The sequence below is a fragment of the Cariama cristata genome, unplaced genomic scaffold, assembly GCF_000690535.1.
Source record: "Cariama cristata isolate BGI_N322 unplaced genomic scaffold, ASM69053v1 scaffold1731, whole genome shotgun sequence".
In the NCBI taxonomy this organism is placed as follows: domain Eukaryota; kingdom Metazoa; phylum Chordata; class Aves; order Cariamiformes; family Cariamidae; genus Cariama; species Cariama cristata.
Window position 1 is genome coordinate 1 of NW_009598456.1, and position 9,847 is coordinate 9,847.

At 36.6% G+C, this 9,847-nt stretch overlaps 1 protein-coding gene across 1 annotated transcript in view; it reads left to right on the top strand.

The window, feature by feature from the left end:
- The first annotated feature begins 176 nt into the window (after positions 1-176).
- The window catches only part of LOC104168622 (nucleosome-remodeling factor subunit BPTF-like), a 45,896-nt gene continuing 36,225 nt past the window's right edge, over positions 177-9,847 (top strand). The window contains exon 1 of the mRNA XM_009709275.1: positions 177-283. Coding sequence (XP_009707577.1) covers positions 208-283 — 76 coding nt within the window. The 5' untranslated portion in view covers positions 177-207. The remainder of the gene's footprint in view (positions 284-9,847) is intronic.

Below are 9,847 nucleotides of genomic sequence, written 5' to 3' on the forward strand. Positions count from 1 at the left end.
TGCAACAGCCAAGGCAGGGCTGCCTCGTCCAGGAGGAGCATCAGCAAAGTGGTGTACGATGATCATGAGAGTGAAGAGGAGGAGGAGAGCATGGTGTCCGAGGAGGAAGAGGAGGGAGACCCTGAGGATAACCAGGACTCCGAGGAGGAAGAGGAGGAGGAGATAATGGAGGAGGAGGACGACGATGACTCTGACTACCCTGAAGAGATGGAGGATGAAGACGATGCCAGTTATTGCACTGAGAGAAGCTTCAGGAGCCACAGCACCTACAGCAGCACCCCAGGTAGAGAGTCAGTGGGATGAATTAAAACAAGTCGAGGGCACCCCACATGCTCCCCCTAGGTTTGCAAATACAGTCCGCACGCTTTCTTCCTCCCATGCGTGTAGGTAAGGGATGGCTGCGAGCATTCACAGGGAGAGAGGGGTATGCAAATTAACGACTGGCAACCCCACGGGTGCAGGGAACATTAGAAGATGCTTACAAACACATGCACTGAGAGGAGGGAGGGAGGGAGGGCGGGCAGTACATGCTGTAGCAAGGGGGTGCTTTGCAAATATGCATGGAGATTCTGGTGACTGCAGAAATGCATGATACACCAGAGCGTGTTGCAAACAATGTCAAAAGTGTATGGAGCATTCACTTAATATTTAAAACCAAGGGAAACGAGATGCATGCCTTGCAAAGAGGTCCTTTCAAATATATACAGGAAAGGATGGCTTGTGCTTGCAAATATAACTTGATGTTAAAAGGAAAGGAAGCACATGCAACTTGAAGTGGCCTTAAAATAAAAAAAACCAAACAACCATAAGCACTGAAAATTTTCAGGCTCTTGAAATCAGGGGTATAGCTGGATCCAGTATTTACTGGCTTTAAGACAAAACTAGCTTTCCCAGGAGGGAAATGAGGTGCATTGTTCAAAATGGAGATTGCATTGTTATAGTTTGGGGAAAAGTGCACAGGGCCTCATTGCAAGGGTGTAAACCTAGTTTTAGTTAAACACAAAGATTAAAAGGTGGAGGTTGAGTCAAAAGTCTTGGTTTTAAATACTGCATTTATCTTAAGATATGACAACCTTTAAAACTCATGTTGGGGTTAAAACTCGATAAACATAATTGTGATTATTTTTTTAACCTCTAGTGGGAAATTTGGCCTCAATTTTTTAAGGCCTGCACTGCTGTTTGTCCTTAATTAGTTCATTAACCATGTGGGTTTCAAGGTTCAAAAATTCTTTTAGATAAACTTAAGCATTGGATTTATTTGAATTCCAGAATGGAGTTCAAGCTTAGATTTTTTTATTTTTATTTTTTAAAGTCTCTGAACCAGGAGAGTAGATAAACTTGGGGATAACCTAGGAGTGCTTCTGAATTGGGCTATGGGCAAGTATTTGGCCACTTTGGAAGGGGAGAGGAACAGGTGGTTGGTGTAAATGCATCTTAATTAAAAAAGGAGTGTAGTTTTGAGTAGTTAGCTGACTTTTTTTTAAAAGGGGGAAGTACTGGCTACTAAATGTCGTTTGTTTTTATTTTGATGAGTTAATGGCATCAGCTCATTATGTGTCCTTTAAAAAACTGTATGTCTGTCTATATTTTTTTTAAAAAAAAATCTCTATCCAAATGCTCAGGAACCTAAATGAATTAAAATAAGTACATACATTACTAAATTAAGAGATTATTTTTTAAGGTGTTAATTTACCTGTTGCAGGGATGTCCTGCAATCAAATTGAAATTTTTGAATATTTATTACTTTAAAGATTGAGGTCTGGCTTCACAGAAGAAAAAAAATACTCTCTTGACTTAACTCTTCATTTTCTGCTTAGTTGTGGTAACTAATTTTTATTACTTTTTTGGGGAGTGATTTTGTCAGGGAAAGAATATTTTTATGATTTTAATTGGCTAGGTCAGGAAAATATTTTCCTACATGAGCATCCAGGTTTAAAATGTGTTCTACAGATTTTGGGTGTATTCACTTTTTGAAATGTACTAAGTGTTTTGGCAAATAACAAGATACCTCTGTGTGCATTGTTGTGCAAGCGTAGACAGGTTTTGTGTGGTATTTAGGTGTATCAGAAACGATTTTGATAATTTATATGTTTATTTCTCACTTGGTCAGGGTAACTTCAGTTAACTTTAAGATGAGTTCAAGTGTAACCATTTTCATCCTTACGCGCTTTTTTTTTTTAAACTGAATGTTTGATAGCTAAAACACCTATGTTGTTATTTTGGCAATTTACTGGCAGTTCTCATTAGTTCAGTATTTGCCTAAAGGTCTCCCTCCCTCCTCCCCTGTTTCCCAGACATGTTGTTGCCATTTTGCAAAGAAAGTATGAACTTTTGATTGGATCAGCTCAGTCTGTGTCTTGTTTCTGCTGAACAAATACCTACTTGTGAGCACTGCTACACAGTGGTGGCACTAGTTGAAATCTTAGTCTTATCATAATCCAGGAAGAGGTACTTGACATTAGAGCAGCATTAATAGGCAAGGAAAAGATTCACCTAACCTCTGTATTTCTTTTTCTGACAGCGGTCAGTGCAGAGGAGAATGTTAAGAATAGGGCAAGGATACAGTGCTGTGTCTTCAGAGTTCCTTCGTGGGCTCCAGTGCTCTTCGACTCAGGTGCATGCTAAGCCAGAATTGGTCTTGAGCTATGTTTAGATATGGGGTTTTTTTCTTTTATATATTTGTCTTCAAACCAGACAAATTGTGATATAGAGTGACAGAGTTCCTGTGATTAACTGGAGGGCTTGAAGGAGTGTCTCCATTGTTTTAAACTGGCCCCTGACAGAGTCGTCCAGTGCCCGCTAGGTTTTTTCTACTGGAAGAGATGATGAACGATCGTTCTCTGCTTATCTTCCCTCAATCGCGCACATCCTGGATTACTACCACTTTCAGGTTGTAGTCTGTGGGGCTGAAGAGTTTATTTTTTGAGAGCAGGGTATTGAAAAATTGCAATCCAAATCAAACTCTCCTACCAACCAAGATTTTACGCATAAATCACATCCCATTTAAATGGGTGACAGGCTTTTAAAAGTTTTTTTCAAACTTAAATTGAACAATGAATTAAAAGATCACAGTGCAATGTCTCTAGCCAAGAAAGGCTCAATTTTTGTGCTCTGCTGGGGAGTTTGTGATAAATCCTGAACTTGGATGTAGGAGTACTTCTTTTTCTATATTATTATTAAAGTATTTAAAGAAGCAAAATCTTAGGAATGGTAGAATACCTTTGATATAACACTTAATAATGGTACAGTAAAAACTTATTGTGTGAATGCATGTGACATTTATCATTGATTCTTCTTCTGCTGGATGGACTTTTCATAGAGGGTTTTTGTGTGTGTGTGTAATGTCCCTCCTCTCGTATCCCTTTGTATGCCCAGAAGGTAGATGTACTTTTAGGGTAGGTATCCTATATATCTTGTATCACTAAACGTTGTTGCCATTACCTGTCTACTAAAGTTCTACTTTAGATTTGTCACAATTGCATTATAGATATCAAGTATTTTCCATATGCTGTGGAATTTTAAAAGAAGGTTTTAATCAAGATGCCCAGAAGTCCGTAATTTTTTGTTTCTTGATTATTTTTTTTTTCGTCAAAAACTAGGAAAACTAACTTTAGTAAGAGCTATACATCTAGATTTTGGCTAAGAGAATAATCATCAGTCTATCTCGCAAGCAAATGCACAACAGTGGAGTTGTGAGCCAAAAGATTTGTCTTGAGATACATTACATTTTTAGATGGATTTTGCTAGTCTGAGCATTTACAGCGATTGCCCATCACTTCTGTTAACCAGTGACTTGACCAGTGTGCTTTTATCTTCAGAGTGAAAGAATTTAAGTGGAAATGAGGTGCTGCATTTTCTGTGTCTGTAGTAATTTTGTATCTTAACACTTTTTCATGCTCTTGAAGAGTTGCTTAAGTGGACACATTGAGATACCACAGTAAGATATGCAGCCTCTTTTGTCTGTCATGTGAGAAGATTTACCAGCCTTCCAAACATCTTACCTAGGGTGCCCTGTTCTTTAAAGTAAATCTGGCATGCTCTTATTTTACCGTTTAGTAATCTAAACTTTGATTTGTACTCCAGGGGAACTATGAGTAGTTCGTCATGCCAGTCATGAAAAATGTAGAAGACTGAGTCCTAGCAAAGAAATTGTGTAGAAGACCAAACGAGTAAATCTGTGGCTGATTCTGTTGTATTGACATGCAAATTTGCAATTTATCTGAAGAGACTATTTGTCACTTCAGTCATCATTCTAAGAAGCTCTGTGCAGCAAATACCGTACCATTATCAAAGTATGTGTGTTGTAAAAGGTAGAAAACTTTTATGTACTGCAGATGAGTTTATTGTGCCAACTTTTTTTGTAGTTCTGCAGTAAAATTCCATAGCTGATCATTGTATTGCATAGAACTGGTGTAAGGTGAATAAATGTGGATTTTAGTAGATTTGGGCTGCCTCTCGGAGCTCACTAACTTCAGAAATTAGTTACAACTTATCATGAGTGTGTCCCAATTAAGAAATTGTCAGAATGTCAGAATGTTCCTGAAAATCGTTATGTTAGTGCTACTTTTTTTTTCTTTTTGCATGGGTTCTAGGCACAAAAGGGTTGTGCCTCTGAGTACTTCTCAGAATGACGATGTGGGATCTCATCTGCTACTTGTCTTGCAATAGTTATCCAAATGTTAAAATGATGCCTTAGAATATAGCAGCTTTGTATTCCTGGCTCCTGCTGAGAGTGCACTGATGGCCATAATGTTGAGAAATTAAAATGATGTAAAATCAGTAGAGAACCCTGGTTTGATTTAGTAGTGTACTACTGACAGATGTACAAACTGAAAAAATAAACAACCAAAAAGACTTTAAAAACTGTTGTAAAACTTTAAAAAAAGACTTAGTTTTGTACAATGCAAGGCAGTAGTCAGACTTAACTTAGGAGCACATGTTGAGAATTTCTGCGATATGAGTGCTCTCAGGATCTAGTCTAGTAACCGGTTATTTTTTTCATTTGTGCTTCAACTTCCAAAGCTTTTTTGGTGCTTGGAATGTCTCATTTTTAATGTCAGTTTAGATTTTAAGTTTAATCTAGTTTGTGTTTTCGTTTTTTTTCTTTTTCCAGGCAAAACAAATAAATTTGTGTTAGGTACAGTTATTGCAGAGCAATATTCAAATTGGAGCTGCACTTACAAGTGGTTACAAATGCATCTTATTCTTTCAGAAAATATATATGGAAGAGATTGTTTGACTTGTGAATATTAGAAACATGTTGATTTACATGTTTGCATTTTTAAAAGGGAAAAAAGCGTTTTGTATAAGTCAAAGCCTTTAATTTTGGCCATCCCAAGAAAAAAATTTAGATTTTTCTATTTTGGTACTGCTTTTCATAATACATTCTTATTTTATGTTAAGCTGATTCATTTTGCTGCTTTTTCTTCTTTGGTGTAAGCTGAGCAAATGTTCTCCCAAGAGGCTTTTAATTAAGGAACCAGTTTTGATATTGCTGTGACAAACATGTAGCTATATCCAGTTGATTTCTTCGGGGGGGGGGAAGAAAAAACACAAAAAATGTTCTCTTATGCATTGTCATCAACTGTTTTCAGTTTTCTCTGTGATATCTAACAAGAACTTGTGTGTTGCTGTACATTCTCATTTGAAACTTGCCTGGTGCAGAGTAGTAATATAGGACAGCAAATGTCTGATTCCTCTTTGTTTATTAAAACCAAACAAAAATAGGACAGTCTTAATGAGTTTAGGAGGGTAGTCAGAAGCCAGAATTTCCAGGAGGCAGGAAGACATAGGAGAGGGCATCTTCGCTAAGGAGTACTGGTGCTTCCAGGACATCATATAATTGCCAATTGGTGTCTTTATGTTGAGAAGTTTCTGTAGTGACTCATGATCTGGAAAACAAAACCAACGCAGTTCTATTGTAGTAAAGATGGACTTCTATGTAAGAGTAGCGTAGTTTGACTTGACTTGTGGAACTTGAAGCCAAGAATTAGTCTTTTATTGGGGGAAAATTGAAAGTCTTTTCACTTGCTGGGGTCAGTTTTGTGGAGTGTGCTTATGGGGGTTTAGTTGTGTCCCCCCGCCGTGGCAGATTTATGAGGTATCTGAAACTCCTCAGTCTGACCTTGCTCCTCTCCACTGCAACTGTGAACAGGAACTCTAAACTGGAGTCTTAGTGCTCACGTGCTGAGAAATTAAGAGGAAGGGAAGGTTTTTAGAGGAGAGAAATGAGACCAGTTGTGAGTTTTCTAATCAAGAAATGCTGGAACTAGTGTTTATTTTTTAGGTCATACCAGTGCAGCTACCACTCTCTCCCTGTTTAAACAAGGCAGTGGTTCTGAGACAATATTTGTTATGTAGGACTTCCATCCACCGGTCCATTACTTGAAATATGTTGGGCCGAAGGGCTACGTTTACTAGTACAGCTCATCTGGAGTGAAGGCATATGTAATGTAAATAAGACAAGGCAAAACTGTCTTTTTGTGATTTTTTGTTAGGCTACATACATATGATAACTGGAATACAACTAGAACACAAAGAGCATGAAAGTCATCATTTAGTCATGGTACAACCTTTCTGTATTGTCGACACTGATGTAAATAGTTCATTCGGATACTCTGTTTTAAAACCGTCTACATAAACCAGAAGAAAAGTTAAAGATGGTTAAAGTATTTTTAAGTTCTATATCCTCCTGTGGTAAAGAGTTAAAGAATAGATGTGACTTTCCCTTTTCTTCTTTGTCTGTTAATGAAAATGGAGACAAGCTTTTTGGTCCTTCCAAACTCCATTTCCACATTTTGAAAGGAGCAGCATTTGAACCCAATAGGTTGAATAGATGGAAATTTAAAATAAAAATAAAGCAAGGATTTGAGTTTGTTAAGTGCTTCAGTAAATTCTGGTTTTGAGTGCTCAGCCTGTTACTTCAGTTCAGTAGATTAATTTTATTTCAAATATCATTAGTGTATTTGCTTAAATATTTATAATATAAATTATTTTAATAGATTATGGTAAATGTAGACTATAATTATCAATATCTATAATTAAATGTGCCATGTGAATAAAACTGTTTACTCTTTAATCTTAATTACAGGCAGCTCTTCAACTAGAGAATTCAAAATAGAGACAGGCAACCATTGCAGACTACTTCATCACTTTTGGAGACAACTAGTGAAGGAATGCGATTTAAAAGAAGTTTATGCTAGATAGAGGTGTAATGCTGAGACACTCAAGATGATCTGGATCCTATAAATAGTCCAATCGTGGCAGCAGGAGGCTATTGGCAGATCAATTTATCCTTCCAAATAAAGCTGTGGAATTTGAATGGCATAGAATTGGACATTTTCTCTGTTTGTACTGGCTCAAACTTGAAGGTGGAATTTGATTCAGGGATTTGGTTAATGCAGAAACAATCTTAGAAGTATACAATTTACATGTAACAAAACTTGAGTCCATTTTGGGAAACTTCAGTGTAAGTAAATTGGCTTTCCTTAATTGAGTGTGGATACATCTAGATTCAGTTTATAGTCTAGTCAATCAGGTGGTGGTGGTGCTTAAAGGAAAAGTAACTTCTGCTAGTATAGCTGCTCTGGAATCCTCTTGATGTTTTTTGTTTTAGACAGTAGTACACATTGCATTTTCTACTTAAGAAAACCTGCTGCTACAAGAAGAGGTTTCCACAAGTGGGAAATTATTCAGGGCAAAACATAAAAATTATTTATCCAAAGTTATGTGAACTATACCAAGATAAATTGAAAAATATTAATGGCAGTAGGTGGTGTAGTAATACAAAGTTAAGAAGAGAGAGCAACAGTGTAATTCTGTTGACTGCTCAGTGTGGTCATTGCACTGAATTTGTTACACTATTTCACTTCCATATATTATTTTAAGTACGTATTAATATAATACACATATGTAGTGTCCCTAATAAAAATTAATGTTTGTTATTGTGTAATCATCAATTGTATAGTCTACACAAGCTTGCACTTTTCTCAGATATTTAAATTGAGGTCATTTCAATTAACAGTTTTTCTCACAGTACTCAAAATTCCCTGTGGAGGGCAAAATCCATGATGAATGACAACAAGTAAAAAGAAAAAGTTGTTGTCAAATCCTAGAATCTCTAAAATAATTAAAAGTAAAATAAAATAAGTTGAACATACAAATGTTTGAAGAGACCAGAGTTTTTTGGTGGGTTTTGTGTGTGTGTGTCAGTGAATCTGAAATTCAAGCATTGGACAATTTTCCTTGTGGAAAAGAGAAGATATTCATTGAAAGTGAAGAGCTTGAAAAGTTGGATATGTTTATTGTAGGAAAGCTTTTTTCAAAATTTGAGGGATTTTCGTATGTATATGAAGAATAGTTGGGTAAACATGAGCTGTGATCTTCAGAAACCTTCACAGAAGTTGAAACTGCTTCCAAATAGTGTGAGCTGTATGGGTTGTCAGCATACTGACAATAATTAGCAATGAGGAAATTGTTATTGTCAGAATCGCAACCAAGCCTAGAGTCCTTATTTGGAGTTCAAAACCACCTTTCATCAGCTGTCTGAGCTACTGGCAAGGGAGGGGGTTGCCCACCCAACCAGTAGAATACAAAAATTTCATCTCTAAACAGAGACTATAGCACTTTGACATAATTTTATCATATTCCGTTGGCCTACACTTTTAAGTTCAACAACCAGTTAGAATGCTTTGAGATTTATGAGCACCTCGGCAGAGAATGTCCATCTTTTTCACTGGAGATTAAACTGCTTGGTTTTGTTGGTTTGGTTTTGGGTTTGTTTTTGAAAGGTGTCTGGACTGTTTCTTCAGATGCAATTGATGCATCAGAGAGGAATACGTTTAAGCACAAATGGCTTGGAATTTCTGAATTTCCAAATCACGCTTTGTGATTCTCTTCTGGACTTCAAGTTCTGTTCGACTCGGGTACAGCAAATATCAATAACAAATGAAAGTGAAATTGGGAAGAAAAAAAAGAAAAACAAAATATATTTGAAATACTATGCCACCAAGCCATTCAAGAAAATATGTCTGCGTACCATTTCTTTCTAAAATATTTCGTGTCTTTGAATACTTCCCTTTTTTAGCTCTGGAAAACAGATTATATGCAGTACAGAATTCTTCAAAGCAGTTCACTGTCCCAAAAGAGAAATTATTTGAGCTCTTGAGATGTAGTGTGTGATTTACAGTATGGATTGGGAGTGTTGAGTGGTACGATACAGTAACTGTTCTGTATACGGTAAGGCATAACGCAGAGTAGTGGACAAATGAATCGTGCATTTTATAATGCAGTATGTTTTTCCTTAGTGTCTAAACTATTAGTTCTACAGTTACTTTTGAAATTTCTGTGCTTTATACCAAAGCAAACAAGAAAATATGTTAAATGGTTTAAGTAGAAGAGTGGTGTGAATAATGCGACCACACGGTTACGTTGTACTTGTACCAAAGTACAATTCCTTATTACGGTATTGTGACGTACTTTGTGTCCTGATAACACATTCATTCTAGACTTCTAATTGTACCAATGTGCTTCCTTTGTATGAGGAAGTGTTGGAGAGCTTTTTCACAAAATATTAGAAATGCCTTGTTTTAAGGTTCGTTCTTCTTTTTTTTTCCCTTTCTCCTGTTAATTTGATGTAACAAGTAAAATTACTTGTGAAAGAGACATCAACAAAGATGGTACATGGGGAGTCTCTTTGTTTTTTTTCTTTTTCAAAGAAGGATAAAAACAATGCATAGGACAGTTACAGTCTTGTCAGGGTAGAAAATGTCAACAAATGAGAGGAAATAAGGAGTCTTTGCTTCTTTCAGCGGCATCCCTTCATTCTACTTTATCTTTGCCTGAAGTT